This window comes from Sminthopsis crassicaudata, chromosome 4 (genome assembly GCF_048593235.1).
Source record: "Sminthopsis crassicaudata isolate SCR6 chromosome 4, ASM4859323v1, whole genome shotgun sequence".
NCBI lineage: Eukaryota > Metazoa > Chordata > Mammalia > Dasyuromorphia > Dasyuridae > Sminthopsis > Sminthopsis crassicaudata.
In genome coordinates this window covers 383,866,643-383,891,186 of record NC_133620.1, presented here as the reverse complement: position 1 = coordinate 383,891,186, position 24,544 = coordinate 383,866,643, and the positions used below count along the sequence as shown (strand labels likewise).

Genomic DNA, 24,544 nt, shown 5'->3' with positions numbered 1-24,544 from the left:
AGGATTTTGAGGCATTTGTTTAGTCACACATCTAGGTGACGGTTATTTCAGTCATATCCATGACCCCATTTGAGGTATTCTTGGCAAAGATATTGGAGTAGTCTGCCATTTCCTTCTCTAGCTCTTTTGAGGAGAAAACTGAGGCAAATAGGGTTGTGACTTACTCAAAATCACAAAGCTAGCAAGTGTTTTGAAACAAGATTTGAAGTCATGAAGATGAGTCTTCTTGACTCCACATCTGGCACTTTATCTACTGTACCACCCACCTGCTTTCTAGGTGATAGAGTTGATATTTAAACAAAGGCCCCCAGTTTGAAGTTCTCTCTCTACTACACCATTATGTATGGTAGTTAGGTGGTACAGTGGATAGTGTTGGACCTAGAGCTAGGAAGACTTCAGTTCATTTCTAGCCTTAGATACTTATTAGCTGTGTGATGCTGGCTAAGACACTTAACCTTTGCCTCAATTTCCTCATCTGTACAAATGGAGTTAATAATAATACTCATCTCCCAAGATTGTTATAAGGATTAGGTGATATGATATTTGTAAAATACTTTGAAAATATAAAGATGCTATATTAATACTAGCTATTATATCATAGATATTGTAGGCAAAACAATTGAGCAATGAAATTGTCTGCTTGGTAATTAGACAGACATATTATTAGAAATTTCTTTCTTATATTGAACCCAAATCTGCCTCTTTGTAATATTTAACCATTGGTTCCCTCTTATGAAAACCATACGTTAGTCCCATATCCTGGAAATGAGACTACTCTTCCTTTGTCCCCTAATATTCTATGGCTTATATGGTTTCTTGAGTGCAGTATGTGGAGAACAGTTATGAGAGGGAAACTCCCTCTCCTCCTCCTAACTTTCTGTACATCCTATTCCCTGAATCCCAGAAGTCTTTTCCATGTCTTCTTTCAGTGCATTCTTAGTTTCTTTCAGTAACCAGTAGAGGGTACTATTTACCTTCCATATTTCTCATACATGCAGCATGTGTTAATCATTCAATTGTGATCTATTTATAGCTACTTGTTAAAGCAAAATTTAATTCAAGTTTGGATTCTATTAAAGTTCCAATATATTGTAATTATCCCGTCACCTAGTGCTAGAGTAATCCAGTGTCCTTCTGATAGTTTCCATTCAAACCTGAAAACAGGAGAACTCAGATTCCCGTGACTCAGATATATTGCTCTGGGTAAAATTTGATCTTACAGTTTTTCATAGTTGCTCATTTCATGCTGATACATGTTTCCAGAAGAAGTCACTAGTATGCAGGGCACAACCATAATTTTTTTTTTCTCAAAAATCTTCACAAATTTCAAAAATCTAGTAGATCAATGGATAGAGAGTGTTGTATTCAGAGTTAGGAAGAGACAAATTGAAATCCTGCTTCAGACATTAACTATCAGACACTGAGAAAATTGCCCAGATTCTGGTTCCTTATCTATATAATGGGGATAATAATAACAATGACCTCTCATAATTGTATGAGGATCAATATGGAAAACATGAGTAAAATATTTTGAAATCTTAAAACACCATATAAAGGCTATCATCATCATCATTACTATTATTTTCATTCAACTACTCCCCAAATGGATCATACCTGTGCAAATTCTCAGCTGCAACTATACTGATTTTTAGGTACATACTCTTGTTCTAATGTCAGATAGCAAATATTCTGCCATGGCTTCTAAACTCTGCTCTAATATACACCCACACCAGTTTCCTCAAGCTCTAATCTCACATGATCTCACTCTCAGAATACCCTCTCACCTCACCATGCTATCATTTTTCAGAACAGTCTCCTAAAACACCAAGCAGTAATCCTAAAGCTTCTCAATGCCTCCCATCCCTAAACTTCAAATACCCTCCTACCTGCCAACTCACTTATCCATGTGATAGGAGATGGAAGAAAATCTTCCATGAAGAGGAAAACTTTCATTTTCTTTCCCTCTCAGCCCTGGTAGTAATTACTTTAGGTTTTTCAGAATTTGTATTTGTATTGAGGCTTAACTCAGCTTCTACTGAGTCTTTGCTCTACCTGGTCTCCAGGAGGGAGTATGGCTCATTTTCTTTTCTGGTCAATCAGGAAAGAAAATTCTCTTTGGGTCCTGCTTTTCTCCTTCCCTCTCTGTCTCTCTTCCATCTCTCTCCCTCTCTATCTTTCTCTTCTTCCTCCCTCTTACTTTCCCTCCTTTTCTCCCTCCCTCTTTCCCTTTTTCCCTCTTCTTCTCCCTCCCTTCCCATCTCCTTCTTTCTTTCTCTCTGGGTCTGTCTCTGTCTTTGTCTTTGCTCTGTCTATCTGTCTGTCTCTCTTTTCTCTCCCTCTCCCCCTTTTGCTTTTTTATCCTTCTATGCCTAGCTCTGATAATCTTTTTTTAGAAATAAGTGGACTTTTTAAAAGACTTGTTGTTAAACTTCCTATTTTCATTATCTAGAAATTTTCTTTTGCATTTTCATCTTTATATAAGCTAGAAATGTTGCCCCAAAGTCTGGGTTTTTAACCATTTAGCATTCCTCCTTTAAGTGGTCTTATGCCTTCATTTAATGTGGTTCAGTATCCCCAAATCCTCAAATAATCTGAGTGGAGAAGATAAAGGGTTTTGTTGCTGTTGTTGTTCATTCAGTAATGTCCATAACTCCACTTGGGATTTTCTTAACAAGGATACTGGAATTGTTTGCAATTTCCTATTCCAGCTCATTTTACACATGAGGAAACCAAGACAAACAGGTTTAAGTGACTTGTTCAGGCTCACAGCTAGTAAGTATCTGAGATTAGATTTGAAGTCAGGAAGATAAGTCTTCCTGATTCCAGGTCCAGCACTGTGCTTCCAACTACCGGTAGAGAAGAGTGCTGGCCTTCAAAAGATTTGCATGTGGCAGGTTCAGTCATAGAAAGCCCTGTTTGTTTTGACAATGGTCATTTATGTAAACAATGAGATTAAGACTTCCATGTTTTCAGGTACCCAGGATCTATCTTAGAGCTCTTGTAGTTCATGATCACATATTTGGGAAAGGGACTAGATCTGTGATTTCACTGATATAGAGAACCCCAAGGTGGAGAAGCTCCCTCTACAAGGGACAGTAATCACTTCCTCTGCAGTGTATAGTCTTAAATAATTGCCTGTATCACTGAGGTAGTAAATGATTTATTCAGGGTCACACAACCAGTATATTTTAGAGGTGGATTTGAAAATGTGTTTTGATTCAAGTCTGGCTTTCTATACCCAAGCCACACTATCTCTTTGGAATCAGTTGGTAGCATCTTATTTTACTATGTGATTCATTCTTTAAAAAACAACAACAAAAGCTCTTTTTAAAACAGAAATTTTTTACATATGTATATGTGGGTGTATGTATTTAATGAACATGTGTGTACATATATATAAAGTACATTGTGATGCAAGATATTTTATATAGATACAGACTACATTCAGATATACCTCTATATGTAATACACTGCTCAGCAATCTGCCCCCAAGTAATACACTGTGCATATACTCCATGTTACAGATCACTACATGTCTATATATTCTTTGTACAACAAATATAAAATGATTATACATGTTAAATGTGGTCCATCTGTATATCTATGTATGCAATAGATTCTAGTTCTAGGCTAGCACATCTAAAAGAATAATAGTTGAAAACAAAAAGGGGTGAAGGTTTGTTAATATCATTATATTGACAGCATGCATCTGAAAGTAAAACTAAAGGTACTGATTTTTTCTTGCCCAGATCAATCAAGGTTTGATTTTTTTTCTTAGATTTTTCCCTTCTTCTCGGTTTCACCAATATAGCACTATATCTGAGATAAGTCAAATTCCCATTGATTTTGCCCTTCCAATATATAAATGAACTGAGGTTTAGCAGCTTCCAAGGTTCAGAACTTGATTCTTTTGCATGGCCACTGTTTATATTACCTGTGTCTTCTCTGCTTACCTTTTTCACTTTCACTGTTTTGTATTATTTTTATGCATTATTCCTGAATGCTGCTAGAGCTAATCTAATAGGGAAAAGTTATATATCCAAGTCAAAAAGGCCTCTAAGCTGCCTGTTATGAATTGCCTATTGAGCTATAAAAGAATGCTCAGGATGTTTTTCCTGATGCTGGTAATCAGTGGAGTAGACATGTTAAGAAGCTGGTCCTTGGTATTAATTTTGGGATACAATCTGAACAAATAATGAATTTTGTTTGTGTATATGTGTGTGTATGTGTGTGTGTGAAGAAAGAAAGTCAAATATTTGTATGAATTACTAGAAAGAGAGAGTGATTAGAGAGTGATATGGTAGCTGAAAAAATATGAATAAAATATTTTGTTAAATGGAATTACTTGGGTGCAGATCACTGAGCAATTTGAGAGTATGTTTTAGGTGCAAATCTTTTAAAACCTGTGCTTATCTTTAGGTGTGGATCCCAGAGGATTTTAATTGCTTTTTAAAGTAAACCTTAATCCTCACTCTATTCTCACTCTAAGACAGAAAGGCAGAAAAAAAGCTATCACAGATAATTAGTAAAAGAGGGCATACCTGAGTAGTCTCATTTTCATATTGTCAGGGCAAAATCAATAAGAATTTGACACATATCCAACATGGTGCTCATTGGTGTAGCCAAGAGTAGGAAGGGAAAATCTAGGAAAATAAATAAAGCTTCAAATAATTTGGAGAAGAACCTATACATTTCTTTTTACCTTTGAATGCATGCTATCAATATGATAATGTAAACAAGCCTCTTCATTTCTATTCTATCCATAATATTTCAATCATAATCCTATGAGATATTCTTTTTTCCTGACTTCCAACTCCAGTCCATACATACATATACAAATATGAATTTACAGAGCATTCCAAAAGTCCTACTGAAATTTGAGTTTATTAAAGCTTGCTTATTAAATTATTATCATAAAATTATTTTAATTATATTATTTGATCATTATTTAATGATTATTAAATATTTAAACTTATTAAAATAAACTGTAATAAGACTTTTGGATATTTCATATACAGATGTAAAGAAAGTATTATACAATAACATCTTTTTAAAAATCCAAAATTCTTACACTTTTGAAGTCATTTACTCATGGGGAGTGAGGAAAGAGTGAGTATTATATTGGCATATAAAAGCTAGCATCACAGCCAATGTGTCCAGTCAGTGCGTTTGAGTATGTGCTAGTTAGTATCTACCAATCCCTATGATGAGATTCTAATTCTGAGGGCAGTGGATGGAGCCCTACAGATATAGGATATTATGACACTTGGTAGGAATAGCATTTGTTTTACATAAACTGAGATAATTATTTTTCTTTTATGCAGATTTTCCTTTTCCTAATTCAACTTTGAGAACCACAATATTATTGGGACTGAAACCTACAAATTAATATCAAATATTCAAGGCCAGAATTAGTTTAGACCAATTTTTGGAATATAATGAAATATTTTGGCTTATAAAATGCAATAACATGACTATATTTATGATAAAATATTAAAACGATAATTATATTATTACTAAAAAAAATTATGCTAGCCCCTTCCTCCACATTCACCACATTCGGATGGAAGTAATACTGGATCAGGCAACTCGCATGGCAGTAAGAATTCTACTAAACTTCCAGCATACTAAATTCCCATGGTATAGGTTTTTATGTGACAGAGAAACCATGCAGCAGTTCAAACCCTAGACTGCTGCACCAACCAAATCCCAGAGATAATATTTGTGCTCCCTTTTCAGGAAACCATTTCAGTCTATATAAAACAGAAATTCTTTCTGCCACATTAGTAGCCTCCACATGGGAAAGAAAGTGCCCAGAGCAGCATAAGCCAAAACAGAGCCAGAATGTATGAGAGAGAAGGTCCATGACAATTAGGGAAGAGCTGAAAATAGTAGAAGAGTAATTAAAGAAAGCAGCCACTCTCCAGATTCTTAGGGCTTAAACATCATTCCTAGTATGGATGACTTCTTTCTTTATACTTGTATCCCCACTGCTTATCAGAGCACCTGATGCATAATAGATGCTTAATAATTATGTATTTGTGATTGGTTGTTTGGAAGAATATAGAATTCAATCCATAGTAATTTAACTGTCTGGTTTGAGAAAACATGGTTTCAAGGGGAGAGATTTGGTGGAAAGATCTTATATCAATGCTGGCAAAGAAAAAGGTAATGTTTAAAATAAAGTATTATAAGAATTAGACAGCTTCCACAAAGCAGGTACATTTCCAATATTCTAGACCACTATTTTAAGTTCCAAGGAGATAATTTATGACTGTTAATAACTTTCTACATATTAAAGTACAAAAAGTTGAGGATATCTCCTGGGCTACCAAATACGCCCTGGAGCATAATCTGCTTTATAAATAAAACTATTCCTTTGCTGGATGAAACTACTATCTTTTGTTGTGAAAAGTCTTTTGCATGTGCATTATGGTCTGCCCACTGCAAATCTTCAACTTAATTAAACAAGTATTTATTAAATTGCCTGCTATGCACAAGAACCAATTTTAGGTACTAGGAGTACAAAGCAAAGATTAAAATGAAAACATCAACAATCAATAATCTATGCCCTATAGAAGTTCACATTCACTAAGAGAGAGATTTTTGGGAGCCATTCAGTTCACATTCATATGCGTGTGTGTTGCACATGTTTACATGAACTATAATAATAGTCATTTCCCAAATATTTTTTTCTCTTTTATTCATTTGTAGTGAAAGACACTTCAGTTCCTCCAGCACCACAACTTCTGCAAGTCAAGAACCATCTTCTGGGGAGCCAGCATTGAGTGCACTTCAACAACAGCTTTTACTTATGGTGGCTCGAAGGACCCAGTCAGAAACTCCACGAGTACACTGTAATGTCACTGCTCCTAATATTTCAGTAGGTCATATTCTCTAACTATGGGATTATCGTAGGGTTTCTTGAGAATCTAGACAAATTACATCCTATCTCTCTTTTCAGTGGTAGCATGTGCTTAGCATTTCTGTGATGTTTTTTCCAATGTAGTTCAGTAAAGAGCACTTGACTGACATGTAGTAGAAAGAAAAACCTATGCTTAGATGAGAGCTTTTCAAATTAATTTACCTATGGAATGCTTTCAGATTTAAAATGGATTGATGGAGCCCATAAAGATTAGTCTGGAATTATAAGGCATGGAATATCTCTGGATAGAAAATTCCACTTATTTTCATACCAAAAGTTGTTGCATATCATAAGTACTTAGATATAATTGTATATTTAATAGAAAGGAAATAGAAATGTTGACATTTTCTCATTTATCCCCTTTCCACATTATCTAATACAACAGACCTGTATATAGCACAATTTGAGAAATATTAATTTAGATTTTATAATATACTTTGGTTGTTACTGCAATAACTACTATTACCAGTAACTTTCTTCTGTATCCATCAGTATAAAATATACCCATATTTATTAGCAGTTCCTAAAATGTAACCATTTTGCCTAATTAACCTAGATTAGACAGTATCAATCCTATATTTCTCCTTTACAGTGATTTTTTGTTTCTATCTTTTCTTTTTTTCCCTCCCAAGATATGGACAAGATAAACTGGAGATGAACTTAGAGGGAAGACACTAATATTAAAGGGGAATTAGAAAGATTTATTATGGAAGGTGTGATTTTTAGCTGGTGCTTGAGGGAAGCCAAGATATTGAGATGAAGAGGGAGAGAATTCCAGCCATGAAGCACAAATGGTGATAATGCTTGGAGTTAAGACATATAGTATGTTGTAAGAAGAATAGCAAGGATGTTAATGCCACTAAATCAGAGAATGCATGGGATGGGAGTGTGGTGGAAATAGGAGAGATAATATGTAAGGAGCTTGGAAAGGGAAGACAAAGCCAGGTTATGAAGGACATTTAATGCCCTTATTTATATGTGTATGTGTGTGTGTATGAATAGGATCAAACATAAAATCCTCTGTCATATATGACATACATGTCATATATGACAGAGGATTTTATGTTTGATCCTAGAGGTGATAGGAAGCTATTGAACTTTATTGAACAGGAGGTGACATGATCAGATGCATGCTTTAGATAGATCAATCGACAGGTAGTTGAGAATGAACTAGAATTGGGAGAGACTTAAGGCACAAAGACAAACTAGCAGTTCATTGCAATAATCCTCATGTAAGGTGTTGAGGGACTGCAATAAAGTCTTTTCAATGATAGAAGAAAGAAAAGTACATATGTGAAAGCTGTTAAGAAGTTAGAAATGGCAGGATTTGACCAATGATTGAGGGGAAAGGGAATGAGAGAGAGTGAAGAGTTAAAAGGATGATCCATAGGTTGTGAGTGTGGATAACTGAGAGAATTCTTGTGCCCTTGATAGTATTAGGAAAATTAGGAGCGAAGGACTTGGGGAGAAGATAATGAATTCAGCATTAGACATCTTGAGAAAAGGAGATCTTGGAAAATGATATTTAAAAAGGTAAAAAAAAAATTAAAGGACTATAATCTAAAACCACAAATTCAGAAAACCTGAGTGTAACCCTAAAGGAAAAAGACACAGATTCTTAACAAAATAGAGGGCTTCCAAGTGTTTCAGATGAAAATGTCAGAACTGAATAGAAACTTTGAAATGCTAACATGAACAAGTATAGCATAGAAAGGGAGCACCTTTGATTGATTTGAAAAGATTATGTAATAATGAATAGTTTTCTTTCTAATAGAGAAAAAACAAACATCCTCTTAGAACCCTAATGTCTTTAGGAATCTCAGAGAAATAAAATAGTTAGTGACCCTGGGATTTGGGTGGCTTTTTTCTACTCTGATCTTAGACCATGAAAAATGGAAAGGGAATTACAATGAAGAAAAGGGGGAAGGAAGTTATTACCTTAAATAGTAAGAATGCATGAGTTAAAGAATATACAGGCATGGAGAAAAGAGTTGGGAAAAATAGCATACCATGTACTTCACTTTTCTCTGAATTAGATTAAAAAAACTGAATACACACACGAGACAAAAAGAGAGATAGAGAGAGACAGGGATAGAGAGAGACAGGCAAACAGCATTTTGTAAGCATTGTATTTTGGGGAATCTAAAATATATTTTTCAATATATCATAGGAAAAATATTTAATGAGGTGTTATTTTTTTCCAGTGGAGCTATATAGCTTAATCATTATCATCATTCCTACTTTTCCTATTATTTTTTTTTCTTTTCTTCTGTGCTGGAATTTTATTAACACATGGAATTCCCATTCTCAAAACATCCCCTCTCAAAACAGATTGGCAATTTGACTATAATTTGTAGTCAGAGACAATTGTTCAAGACACTGAGAGATTGAATGACTTGCCTAGGATTTTACAATCATCATGTGTTAGAGACAAGTCTTGAACTTAAATCTTCTTGACTTTAATATCAGTCCTTTATCAACCTTGCCATACTCTCTTATTATTTTCATTATTATTATTGTTTATCCCAGGTTTTTTCTGCACCTATAACTTACCTCCTTTGGATTTCTTCCTTCTTGTAAAATCATCTTTGCTTTTCTCTAAGGAATCTATCTTATCTACCATTAAAAACATGTCATGATAGCTCTGTCACCAACAAATGAATCTATAAGTATATATTCATCATCTTGTAACCATATTTCTATCCTATTTTCATTTTTATGATGTGTGAAGAAGTCTCCTTTAGTATTTTAAGATTTTTTGCAGGTTATTTTGGGAAGGGCTTATTCCAAAACCCACAAATCATTAGAAGATATTTTTTACTGATATGATTGAAGCAGCAAAATGGGGCAATGGTCGGAGTGCTGGATCTGAAATCAGAAAAACCTGAGTTCAAATTCATCCTCAGACACTTACTAGCTGTAACATACTAGGAAAGTCACTTAACTTCTGTTTCCCTAATTGAAAAATGGATATAATAATCGTATCAACTTCCTGAAGTTGTTGCAAGGATCAAATAATATAATATTTGTAAAGTGCTGAGCACAGTCCTTGAAACATAGCAGGTGCTTAGTAAATGTTTGTTCCTTTCCCCCATGATTGATTCCTCCTTAATCTTTGACTTTGAACATAACTTATTTATAAAGTAGTGGTTAAAATGTGTTTTTAATGTTTTAACACTGAAAATTTCACACAATTTCTGAATGATAAATCAGCTTTGTCATGGAACTTGTTATGTAACAATATTTCTTATTATGGATAATGCCACAGCAAAGTAAATTTCAGGTTGAGAAAATTGTTAAAAACACATAGAACTAACTTATTAATCTTGTTTGCTCAGTAAAATTTAACTATCCTTAATTAAATCTATTATTGCTAGAATTATTCTTCATTTAATATAACAGAAAAGGGGATAGAGCATTCAAGTTGTCTCTATATACATATATGTAATATATAATTATATACATATTTACATATATATTCATTGTAAACATTTCTACAAGCAAATATTGTTGAAAATTTTGATATGATCAAAATTTCTATTCAGTAAAGCTGCTTTCAATGTAAAAAACATGTGAAGGAAGTCAACTATTCCTTATGCTTAAATCCTTGCTGGCACCTGCCAGAAGAGAAATTGTCAATACATAGTGACTCTTTCACCATTATAAAACTGTTCAGAGGATGGTCTGTGCTCAGAAATTAGTTTTCTGAAAGTTCCACAGAATTCTCTTCTTAATTTGTTGATTCATTTTAATTTCACTTAGCTGTTTAATGCTCTCATTTTGAAATAGTAAAGCTACCCTTCTGAAAAAATGCATTCAGGGGCAGCTAGGTGGCGCAGTGGATAGAGCACCAGACTTGAATTCAGGAGGACCTGAGTTCAAATCTGGTCTCAGACACTTAACACTTCCTAGCTGTGTGACCCTGGGCAAGTCACTTAACCCTAGCCTAAAAAAAAAAAAAAAAAATGAATTCAGCTTAGTTAACTACATTTGCTCATAAGAAGATATTGGTTTTTCAGTGAATACTAGATCATTGATAGGAAATCTTAGGCTCTTTTCATTGAGAACTAATCAAATTATATAATTCAGGAGGCCTGTTTTAGAGAGAAACTCACCATTTGGATAATAAAAGATATCTTTGGGCATCTTTGGATAATCTATTCAAATATAAATAATCTTTCTAATATAAATTTATCTTTATAGATCAAGAATCTACAGAGTTATAGAGCAGCTGCTCTTTCAGAGTTCTTTGATCATTTAGGGTAGATATATGAATCAACCAACAAATATTTATTCAATACTCAATGTCTTTCATTAGGAATACAAAAACAAATGAAACAATTTCTAGTTTAAGGAACTCACGTTGTATTAAAGGAGACAATATTTATCCATGTGAGCATATGCAAAATAAATGCCTACTTTTTTTTTGTTTTGTTTTGTTTTTTTGGGGGGGGAGTGAGGCATTTATAGCTGGAGGAAGGAGGAGAGATCTCATGCAAGAGATACTATTTGAGTTGAGATTTGAGGGAAATTAGGCTTATGTGCAATGTCTGTTTTCTCACTGAAGGTTTAGCACAATCATTTTATGATTCTTCTCTTATCCTTTCAATGGATGAAGTTTAGAATTAGTATCAGGATATTGATTTTGATGAAACACTGAGCTACTTTTATGTACACACTTTGTAACCTGCTATATAACTGTAGTTCTACCATATCACTGGTTAACTATCACAGCAATATACTTTACTGTGAATCTCTTCCCTTGGCCTTAGTTGCTGACCTCTTCTGATCAGCATCTCATCAGTATGTCATAATGATGTCTTTGAGAGCAATAAAATGCAACCCAGAGAGCTGTTTATTCCACTACTACCACCCTCTCTTCCCCCCAGATTGAAGAGCTGTCTAACTTCTTTCTCTTCATCCCTTGGTTTCTTTTCCCCTATATTTAGATCATCTGCTGCTTGCTGCCCCTGTCATTGCTCTTAATTGCCACAACTGTGGATGTTCTCATTGCTGGCATCTGTTGTTCCCTTCCCTCCTCTTTTTTTCACTTTTCTTTGTTCTAGTTTCTTTGGTCACTTGTCACTTCTTCATGCTTTTCAGCATAGAAAGGCTGACCTTTATAAGCAACACCAGTCAATCAAAGAATTCATTTTCTTTTGTTCAGGTAACCTACCAATCACAGCCTATCAAGTATGATCTTAAGGTCTTTTCTCTTGTCAGCTGTTAGATTTTTCTTGGCACTCAAGAGGTGCTTCTTTGCCTACAAAGGGATTTAGGAGACATGTCTTACCATCTTCTTGTTTCCCACCCCTACTTCTGGGGACAGAATTATCGTAGAAGTCTGAGGATTCTAAGAATTTTATTCATAACTGAACTTTGATTTTACTTTATTTCTGTATTGAACCTTTCTGTCAATAATAGAATCAACAAAAATCTAGCAAGGTTTTGTTTAAGGTTTACAAGGCACTTTATATATTATCTCATTAGATAATGACTGCAACCCTATATCATCAACGCTATGATTATTCTCTCTATAGATAAGGAAACTGAGAATGAGATGGCACCAGAAATAGACAGACCTGGGATCTAGAAGAGCTGAGATCAAGCTCATCCTCAAATACTTTTAGCTGTGTGACCCTAGGCAACTATTTTATCTCTGCTTCAGTTTTTCTCATCTGTAAAATGAGGATATTAATCGCACCCACCTCCTTGGGTTACTGTGAGGAAAAACTGACATAATAACTATAAAAACATTTTTAAAACCTTAAGTCAATATATTAATGAAGATGACATGATAATGATAGTATTGAGCATGGCAATGATATAAGTTGCTTAGAGATAAATAATTAGGATAGACAACAGTGAATAGAGCTCTGCCCCTGGAGTGAGAAGGACCTGAATTCAAATCCAACCTCAGACACTTAACACATAAGACTACTTGTGTGACCCTAGACAAATGCTAATCGTAGAATCAGGAGGACCTGAGTTCCAATCCAGCTTCAGACATTTGAAATGTACTCACTGTATGACCCTACACAATTCACTTAGCTCTGATTGACCCACCCACCCCCAAAATTAAAAAAAGTTTGTTAAAGCAGGATTCCTATTCAAGTCTTTATGATTCTAAGTTCAATTATGTCCACTTAACTGAAATAAGCAATATCCCACTTATTCTGACATATTGACATATTATGACATATTCTATAACATCATCTCTTTAAAAGATAAACTAGACTCTGAAAGGAAGATAAAAGACGAGTGGATATATTAGTTGACACTAGCATATAAATTAAATTCATATAATTTGCTTACCTCAGAACCTCCCAGGCCCTCTTTCAGAGCCTATTAACTTTTATTTGTATGAAATTCTAGCAAGTTTTCATATTTTTTCCTAATAGACTTCCTAGGAAATAAGAAATTAAAATTAGAACCGAGAAGATTCTACAACGTGCAAGAGAATCAGTTGACAATTTGACAGGAATTCAAAAAATGTAAATCAACTAAAAATTTTTAAGTTTCTTAGTGTTGGAGTCACTAAGGATTGCTGATAGTGACAAAATGAAACAATTTCTGCCTACAAGGAGTTTATGTTATACAAAGAAGGACTCTTTTTTAAAATCAGACCAAAAAACTCAAAACTTAGATATTGATTGAGCTATTAAGGGTAAAGACAAAGAGTTTTGAGATACTTCCAGAGCAAACAAAATAAAGTTATTCACACTCAAAGTGAGTAGTATGAGACAACAAGGAAATACCAAATTTTATTCACTATGCATCATTTAAAAAGTCAGAGAAGTGGGTAGTACATTTTAGGAATATTTCTATGAACAAAGTTTTAAAAATTATTTATGATATTTAAAAGAATAATCTTTTGTTATCTGAAAAATTGACTTTTGTAAAATGGAAAATGAGATTACTATAGTTCAGAGATCATTTCAAGTATTGTCTCAAGATTCACTATATCAGACTTTTATATTTATTACAAAGTTGGGGAGTTAAAGGTCAGAAAAACTGAGTCATATTTTCCCAGTATTACTAATTATTCCTATTACTGTATGTATTGTTTAAGAGTCCCTTTAGTACCATCTCACCATGGAAATGTGCCAATTCAATCTTTCAGGAGCATTTCCTGTATCTATGTTCATTATTTTGTTGTTCAGTCATTTTAATTGTGTCCAACTATTCATAATCACATTTGGATTTTTTTTGTCAAAGATACTGGAGTGTTTTGCCATTTCTTTCTCAAGCTCACTTGACAGATGAAGAACTGAGGAAAACAGTGTCAAGTGACTTGCCCAGTGTCACATGGATTGTATCTGAGGCCAGATTTGAATTCAGAAAAGTTAAACTTTTTTACTTCAGGAGGGCTGAGTCTATCCACTGAGTCTAGCCACCTAGTTGCCCTTGTTTAGTATTAGCCTAAATTTGATGATTGAGGGAATAAAAGTATACTCCCAGGCAACAGAAATGCTCAATCACATTTCAGCAACATATTAGAGCAACTCACTATTTAAATAATGTTCTTCCCTAATGTTAAGACTTTTTATAATCCTCAGATGTTAGTAGAAATATATAGGACATCTATTTCAACTATTATAAAAATAAAGAAACTGAAGGCAATGGTGATCTGAACATCATTGCTGACCTTTGTCTTTATACTCATCTTTTTCTTAAAGCAGTTTCTTAAAGCAAGTCATACTTCTCAATTGGTCAACAAATATTATTTAGCACTTACTATTTCAGGATTTCAGGCACTGTGCTAAGGAGTGGAGATACAAAGCAAGACAATACCATCACTAATTTCAAATAAATTACATTTTAATAGGGGAGCCAACATGTAAGTAACTAGATACATACATACACACAAAGATTCATAAAGAGCCAATGGTAGATAATCAAAAAGGGAAGGTCTTGGCAGCTAGGTGATACAGTGGATAGAGCACCATCCCTGAAGTCAGGAGCACCTGAGTTCAAATCCTGGGCAAGTTCCTTAACCTCAATTACCTAGCAAAAAAAAAGTCTCCTACAGAAGGTGGTCTTTGAAATGAAGTGAAGGAGCAAATATCAAGGGGAAAATAATAATCCAAGGTAGATAGTCTTGTGTCATGTCAAGGAAAACCCAATAGGCCATTATAGAATAGTGATCTTTAGAAAGGGGTCTGGGTATGAAGAGCTTTAAATGCCAAACAGAGATGTCTATATTTTATTCTAGAGATAAAAGTAGGGAACCATGGAAGCTCATTGCACAAGGGACTGAAATGATCAAACCTATATTTTAGAAAAATCACCTTGGTGGCTAAATAAAGGATGGATTGGAGTAGAGAGAGACCTGGACCTGACTCATTCAGTTAGGAAACACAATCCCACAGGTGGTTCAATGGGCACTGAACCTAGAGTCAAGAAGTCCTGAGTTCTAATATAGCCTCAGACACTTCTTGGCTGTGTGAACCTGAGCAGACACTTGTCTGCCTCAGTTTCCTCAATTGTAAAATAGAGATGGTGATAACACCTCCCAGGATTATTGTGAAAATAAAAATTTTATAAGATGCTTAGCACAGTGTTTGTCAATAGTAGGTGTTTCATAAATGCTTATTTCCCCCTTCCTTTGCTACTGAAGGAGACTGATAAGAAGGTAAGTTGTCTTCCATGGGAGTGGTGATGAGGGCCTGAATTATGGTAGTAAATGTGTGAATGTAGAGAAAGAATTGTATGTGAGAGAAGGTAGAAATGACAAGATTTGCCAATATATCAGATATGAGAAATGAAAGTGAGGAGTAAATGGTGACATCAACGTTGTGTCTAAGAATGGGAAAATTATAAAATAATTAAAAAGAGAGGAGAGATAATGAGTTTTGTTTGAGATGTGTTGCATTTGAGAAGCTTGCTGGTTATCAATTTCAAGAAGTCCAGTAGATTGTTGGGGATAGCTGATTATTATAGCTAAGAAGAGAGATGAGGATTTTTTACTTTCTACTTGTAGCAAAGAAACAAATTTTCAAACTTAAGGTACTATATATGTGTAATTTGTCACATTTTCACGTATTTGGTTCTATCTTAAATTTACTTATGAGTTACAACATGTTGTAATCTCTCAATGAAATTTAAGTTCCTTAAAGTTCCAAGGAATTTAAGTTCTTTAAAGAAGGGCTGTCCTAATTTTTGCATTTATGTTCCCAGTACCTGGAACATATATATACATATATATATATATATATATATATATATATATATATATATATATATATATATATATATATATATATACAACTGAATAAATGTTTGTTTATGGATTATATATCAATTAAATAATTTTCCATTAAGCTTTAAAGTTTTTTATTTTTCCACCAAACATCAACTTAAGTCTTACAGTAATGGCTCATTTGGTGTGTGGCTAACACTGAGTTCTTGAAGGATATACCAGCAATACCCATTTCCTGGAAAGGTTTGTTGGGGATAGTACTTATACTGACAAAATCAAAGATCCTTAAAGGATTAATTAGATATCTGGCTGTATTTCTAAACAAATCCTATTAAAAGATTTTGTTGCCAAATTCTCATGTTATATAAAATTGTTTTTGTTTCCAGTTTCTGTCTTTAATTAACAGTTGTATATTGATGAAATAGACTATTGGCATAATTTCAGGAAGATATCATTAGGTCTACAAAAATAATTTGCCAATGGTCTACCATCAGTTAGAATCTTTTTATCTTATTCACTTTATGAGAACATATTCATAAAAAGCTCTGAAACTGAACATCTATTTTTATATTTTGAAGTTTGAATTTCTGCTCAAAACAATAATATGGCAATGTGAATCCTTCTCTTTATTGTTTCTTCTCTATTTAAAAGCATCTGAGTCAAGACCTGGAAGAATCTTCATGCTCCTCAGCTCCCAAAAAATTTAACCGAGAACAGTTTTATAAATTTATAATTTTTCCTGGCAAGTGGATTAAAGTCTGGTATGATCGGCTTACCTTGTTGGCACTGCTGGATCGGTAAGTCCCTGCTCATATTGATGTACAACAGAAGTATCTAGTAAATGATATTGAGTTGTACCCTATTTAAAGGAAGAGTATGAGATGTTCTGGAAACCCCAGGAATCTTGAAAAGTATTCCTCCTTTGCCAAAAACTCAAAACTTAGACAAAAAAGATCATGAAAGTTTAAGAAATAATGTGGCTTAGTAATTAGTGCCAGACATTTGGGAATGGGACTTTCTGGAATTATATTTAGGTAATGTGGTTTGGTCTGTCAATGATATTCTATGGTACTTTCTGATAAAAAAAAATCATGTATACCTTTTTGGCTTCAGTTTCCCTATTGACAAAAAGAAAGCAAAATTTGAAAGCAAATTTCAAGTAGTCTGAAGAAAGGCACTATATAAATCAGTCAGATTGTGAGGTTTCCCATTAACTGTTCTGAGCATTTGCTGCTTCATGTAATTCCAGATTCAGTTTCTGAGTCTGTGCTAACATTGGTCTAATTCAGCCTTGAAAAGGTTGCATATATGTTTTGCAAAGATGTTTGGCAACCCTAGAGCATCATAGTAGAGAAAATTACTTCACTTGGGGAGTGGGAAGAGGAGATCTGGGGACAAAAGGAAGTAGTATGGCAATTGGAGGTGTGGTGGGGTTAGCCTTAAATTTGTTGTCTCACTTTAGAGAAAATGAAGATGAAATTACTCTAAAATTTTTCTTTTTTCTTTTTCCCCATTGGTTCATCTTTTCTCCTTTCCTTCATCTAACCTAAAGAGCAAAGGGGGAAGTAGAAAGACAGTTGTCTTGTATGGATATAGTTATTTACATCTTGTCTTTTCTCTTAATACTACTTTTCATTTACACTGTATATATCTGATATTCAACTTGCTTCATATTATCTCACTTATTAGAATATGATCTTCTTAGGGCTAAAGCGTGTCCTTTGTCTATTGGGAGAGAGCAAGATTTATTAGCCTAGTATGTCATATAATTAGCATATAACAAATACTTCTTGGTCTGATAATGAAAAAGAGGGAGAAAGAAGATCTGGAAGAAGAAAAAGAGGAGTAGAATCAACAACAACAAACTTTTTATCTATACTGCAGAAGAAAAGGCAAAGCTCTTTGAGTCTGGAGAAAGGTATTCTATAAATCAGCCAGAGAGTGACATTTCCTCTGGACTTTTTTGAAGATTTTGCTAGATCATTCTTAAGCTCCTCATGTAGTTCCTGGTTTAGTTTCTAATAATGATGGTGATAATTTAGAGTAGAGTTGGAAATACCATAATGTTTTAACTAATTTTCTTATTCACAGCAAAGGGCAGAAAGGACAGTAATACAAAGGCAAAGATAAATATTATGGATGAATTGATTTCCCAATTATAATACTGTTTTACAAATGTGTGGTGCTATTACTAAACCTATCCAGTGAAATGCTAAGATTTCATAGTTAAGTACCAAGCAAGAGGCAATGCAGTAAAGACTGAATGCTTGTTCAGTTGTATCATGTCCCCCAGTGACTACTCTTTTCAGAGTAATTTGTGTGATCACATACTTAAAAACCATAGTACTACGAAATTAGGACTATAAATATCGGTACTGAAATGTCATAAAATAGAATGATAATGACCTTTTTAACAACACTAAGTTTCCCAAGGGATACTCACTTAAAAGGAATGTTTAACACTTAACTAATAATCCAGGATCATATATTTTGCTTGAACATTTCATATAAGCATATTATTAATTTTATTTTTTCAATATTGATATCAACCCTGATCTTTCACCTATATAAACATTATTATGTATTTTCTGAGTCCATTTTTAAATGGTCAAAGTAAAAAGGACACATTTTGTTCAGAAATTTAAAACCTGAAATTTAACTGTTATAAATAAAAACATTATAAAACAGAATTTTAAATGTTTTAACTTTCCTAGCTTTACTCAAGGTAGTAAAGTGGAAAGAATGCTGGATTTTGAGACAGTCAAGTCAAGAAACATTTTATTAAGTACCTTGTACTTGCCAGGCACTGGGCTAAAGAACTGAGGATATTAAAAAAGGACACTGTTTTCAAGGTATTTATAATCTAATGGAGAAACACCATATACATAACTACATATAAACAAGATATAGATAGAATTAATTCGCGCTGGACCTACTTGAATGGTAGGCTAGTCCAATAGAGAGATGTTGGGATTATTATCATGAGCCTGCAATAGTGTGTTCCTTATTAGTTAAAACTCACCCAAACTTAACTTTTAGAGAAGGATACTTATTGAGATAGTGTAATAAGACTATGGTACAAAAACACCTCTCCTGCCAAAAAAAATCTGTGATATACTTTTCCGCAAGTGCATATATAATCCAGGGGAAAGTGAGCTCAGGCTTACAGAACCCATATGGCCAACAAATAACACAGCTACTGCTTTGAGAAGTCATTTTATCTATGATAGTAATCCTCCTGAGTTAGAATGTAGCTCTCTGATGGTCTCTGAGGGTCAAGACATTTGTATATGTCTGGAAACAACATGTCTCTCTATCCCATAGAGATAAATCATGCTAACTGAAGCTGTTTTTCCTCAATGTATCTAGTTTATTCTCTCTGAAGTTCCAGCTGGGATACATTCTTACTGGTCCACCCTGTTCAAGACAGGGCTAATGTTTTAAAGGGGATGAAGGGGTATGAGAAATGTGACACTTCCTCAGCTTCTCATGCTTCACTGGCTTGTGATATAGGTTCAAAGGCTCTGTCTTCTTAAAATGCTCCTAAAACAATTGTCGCAAAATTCCTACTAGGTCTCCTTCACGGGTATACAGAGATACAGAAGTCTAATTATTTCAACCCATTCTAATGCATTTGGTCATCTGATATCATTCAACCAATGGAAGCCTTTTACTCCTTCCCAATTGATTAAAAATTGGCTGTACCAAAGTATCAATGTACTTAAGACTTTCTTGATTTTTTCCCCCTGAAAATTTATTTTGAAGAATTATAAACTATTTTAAAATCTATTATTCTCAATTGAGCCATGTTTAAAGTTTGCTTAATTATTAGGGTTAAGATTAGGGTTAGTGTTAGAATTAGAGTCAGGAGAACATTTAGGATTGGGGTTAGTATTGTGTATATTGGAATTTCTATTGCTTTAAATAAAGTTTGGGAAATTTTCTGTCACCATATAGGCTATCTATCTTTTCTCAGCTTTACTTGATAGTCATTTCTATTTTCGAGGAATTTCACATTATCTTAATAGTACTAATACTACTGTTGATAATAAATTGTAATGATAAGATAAGATCTCTGTTTCTGTCTTTCTGTCTCTCTGTGCCTTTCCTTCTTTGTCTTTCTCCCTCTCCTTGTCTCTCTGTTTCTTTGTCTCTGTCTCTATCTCTCTGTGTGTCTCTTTCTTTCTTCTCTCTTTTTCTCCTCTGTCTCTCTCTGTCTCTGCCTTTCTCTGTGTCTCATCAAAGAGATTAAAAATCTCTTTGATGAGACAAAAACTTCTGACTAGTTATAAGGTAGCTAGATCATGCAATGGAGAGAGTGCTAAAGCTGTAATCAGAAAGACCTGAGTTCAAAACTAGATGCAAACATTTATTTTGTTCTGTGACTCCAGCCAATTCCCTTTGCTCTGTCAGTCTCAATTTCTCAGTTAAATGGAAATGATAATAACACCCACCCCTTAGGTTATTGTGAGCTCAGATCAAATAAGATAACAACTGTAAAATGCTTAGATACAGTGACTGGAACCTAATGGATCACAGCTTATTTCCTTCCTTTATAGAGCTTAAAATTTTATTTAAAGAATTTAAAAATTTGATAATTGGTTTCTTCAGAAGCATAGAGTTTTCCTCTATTTAAGAGAGAGAGAGGTTTATCATTTCCCCTTATTTTCTCTTTCCATAGAACTGAGGACATTAAGGAAAATGTATTTGCTGTTTTGCTCATCATCCTGGTGTCTCTGCTTGGATTTCTGACATTGAACCAAGGTTTCTGCAAAGACATATGGCTCCTGCTCTTCTGCCTTGTTATGGCCAGTTGCCAGTATTCCCTTTTAAAGGTAAGACCTAAGCCATTTCTTATCAAACCAATGTATTTGTACATGTATGTAATTTAAAACATCAAATGATCTCACTGACACTTCTGATTTGTGTTTTAGAGTGTTCAGCCTGACCCTGCCTCACCAATACATGTAAGTGTCAAAACACAGGCAAGTAATTTGTCTTCTTCATTTGTTCTGAGAAAAAAAATAAAAAAAATATTCACCTTGTAGAATGTGATTATGTCAAAAGGCACTGATGATGTCAAATAAAAGGGGGCCCTCTGGGATATGCTCAGTCTCTTCTAGTCATTCAACAAATATTTGATGAATCTACTATATACAAAGCTTTGTTTGGAAAATGGATGGATGGATGGGTGAAACTTGATTCTTCCCCATTTATATTTAACTGCCCCAAGATCTTCCTATATTTTCCTGCTTGCCCAAGTGAAATGGGGCTATGATTCAGTTGGTGCCAGACACTGTATGCTAAGTACTATAAATTACTATACCAAATATATAACAATATGGTTGTATAATATTTGTTATGATTAATCAATAATACTAACAATGAATGACCTGAATGTTATACTTTTCATAGCAATTTCAAGTGTCTCATTTAATCTTCATAATAATCTTATGAGGTAATTATTACTGTACCCATTGTAATGGATGATAATGGAATTATCTAAGCTCAATTGCATGGAACTCAACTGCATGCTAGTTTAAGCTAAATTTTTTTTTCTTTTAATTATGTAATCTTTTGTTTTCATGAGAAATCTTCTAGTATATGCTATGGAATATAGCTTGTCATATTCCCAACCCAGTAGCCTACTGTCCAAATGCCTTTGAGTAAGGCAAATGGGCTGTTCAAAACCTCTACTATTTAAACAATCTCCCTCCTCCCCTCTTTTGTTATCTTGCATTTCCATGAGTCCATGGAATAACCATCCTAAATTAAAGTATGAGCCACTCTCTATTTTGGTTTTAAAATTCATCACTAGGATTTGGAATTGATTTTAAATCTGCTATAACTAATGTTTCTCTCATTGTAATTAAGGAAAGCGTATGATTGGATGATCACATGACATATGTTTCCTTCTTGTTAAATTCATCTGCTCTCTATAATTGGTTTACATATAATACAACTCCTTTTATCCTAGAGACTGAATGTCAAGACAAGCAGAAGCAGCATAATTAGGGTCTTAAGAATGGATTGTTGTGATTATCACCAGAAATCTGGGTGAGGTAGAACTGGGTAGAGATATGCATTTCTGAAATTCATCACTCAAGCCTACTGTAAGTCCCAAATTACCCATTATTCTGCCTCAATGAGTTCTCATTTCTTGAAAGATCACACAGGAGTTAGTGTCACCTCTAGGGATGACTTGGGAAGAAGTTTAATATATGAAATTCTGTTTTAGTAACAAATACACATTTCCTGAATGCACTACTTTTTTCTTAAAATTATTTTTAATCTTTTAAAGTTATTTATATCCTTTTAAAATATGTCCTTAATTTCCCAATATATCTTTCCCATTCTCCACCTTGAGAATCATCCTTTATTACAAAAAAAAAATTATAAGGAAAAGAAAAAAATGGTTCAACAAAATTGACTCACCAGCCAAGCCCATTATTACTTATACTGCATCATATCTATGTTCACCCATCTCTGAAAAAAAGATGTGGGGGGAATACACTCAGTATATTGATTCAAAGAACAATGGTTTATTATATCAAAGAACATATTGGTGTAAATGAATAATTAGTATACCCAACTTTGCTTGAGAGGTTTGTAGTATACCTCCTTTTGTCACTACTCCTGTAATATCATGAAATAGAAATAATTATATCCAGCCTTAAATCATTTAGGTTATGTTTGCCCTTTTTGTATGAGTTGATGCACAGAAGGAAAGAAATTAAGCCCTTTGTGATATGTCATGTTGCATATTTAACATGACATACTTTTCAGCCAGTAATTAATTGACTTTGTGCTTAGATCTCAGTAGATTGATTAATTACTGATCTGAGTTGCTAGTTATTTATTACTTCTTTCCAGGAAATGATAGTTCCATGAAAGGTATTTCCTTTTTTATAATATGAGGAAGTGAGAACATTATAAAGGTAAACTGGTCAAATCTCAATAAACTATCGGGCAAACATTGGAAAGCATAATTTACTGTCTCCATTTTAGAGGAGAGGAAAGCAAATCAGGGAGTATTCAGACAATTCAAATTAAATTAGAGGAGGTGTTGAAACTAAACCATGGTCTTTTTAATTAAAAGATAACAGATGGGGAAAGCTAGGTGGCACAGTGAATAGAGCATCAGCTCTGAAGTCAGGAGGACTTGAGTTCAAATGTGACCTCAGACACTTAACACTTCCCAGCTGTGTGACCCTGGGCAAGTCACTTAACCCCAATTACCTTAGCAAAAAATAAAAAAAAAAAATTAAAAGATGACAGATGTAGAGCTAAAATAGACCTTAAAAGTCATTGAGTTCAATTTGCTATTGTCAGGCTAAAAAGAATTTAAACTCCATCCTTCCTGGCTTTATTCCATTCACTGTACTATACTTGTCCCTCTTCTCTCATATAACACATAAAATGAACCTAGTTTGGCTTTTTTCTTTTTTCTAACACTGCTTAGTTGAATGCAAACCAACTGAGATCAGCCTTTATTTTCTTTGGGGTGATTGATTTTTCCCCCACACTTCTTTTTAGGAGGCTAGTGGGCAATAGATGAACAAAATCTTAAAAACAAAAGAAAAATAAAAATGAAATTCTGGTGAACTATTCATTATATTCCAGACTGTTTAGCATTAAACTTAGAATCAATTAGAAACATGCTAATAGGCTTAGTACAAAACAAAAGGAAATAAGAACTGAAAAAATTTCAGGCTTGTAAATAATCAGGCCTTTAAGACATCAGTTTTTATTGTTGTTTAATTTTGATAGTTTATATTTTCAACTACATATAAATTTTTTTAATCTTTGTTTTTCATTAGGTCCCAAATTGCTTCCTCCTTCATTGCAATTTGATAAATATTTTACTTTGTAGTAAAAATCCCAAGAAAAATAAACTTTAAAAACAACATTCTGTAATATGCATTCAGATTTCATCAATTTTTTTCTCTGGAAGTAGATAGCATTTTTTGACAGAGGTCTTTGAAAATTATCTTGGATTTTGTATTGCTATATATAGCTAAATCAGTCATAATTGATCATCATGCAGTATTGCTGTTACTTTGTAGGATGTTTTCCTGGTTCTGTTCACTTTTTCTTTGCCTTAGTTCATGTAAGTTTTCCCAGGATTTTCTGAAAGCATGCTGCTCATCATTTTTCATAACAAAATAGTATTCCATTAAAATCATAGGTGGCAAGCCAGTCTTCAATTAATAGGTATCCCCTCAATTTTCAATTCTTTGTCATAAAAAAGGAACACTGAATTTTAACATATAAACCCAAGCATGATTCAATGCTAATAGCCAGTATGAACAGTTCTATTACAGCCTTAATCATAAATAAATAATTTTATACTAGATTTTCTAATCAATGAGCAATTGAACTAATACACATGGGCAACTAATAATAAACCAGAAAGA

At 33.7% G+C, this 24,544-nt stretch overlaps 1 protein-coding gene across 4 annotated transcripts in view; it reads left to right on the top strand.

Annotated features, from left to right (window-relative positions):
• PCNX2 (pecanex 2) overlaps positions 1-24,544 on the top strand; it is a 370,349-nt gene that overhangs the window by 76,307 nt on the left and 269,498 nt on the right. For all 4 annotated transcript variants that reach the window (XM_074262410.1, XM_074262411.1, XM_074262409.1 and 1 more), the window contains exons 9-12: positions 6,715-6,883; positions 16,779-16,924; positions 20,809-20,962; positions 21,062-21,094. In XM_074262410.1, coding sequence (XP_074118511.1) covers positions 6,715-6,883; positions 16,779-16,924; positions 20,809-20,962; positions 21,062-21,094 — 502 coding nt within the window. The remainder of the gene's footprint in view (positions 1-6,714; positions 6,884-16,778; positions 16,925-20,808; positions 20,963-21,061; positions 21,095-24,544) is intronic.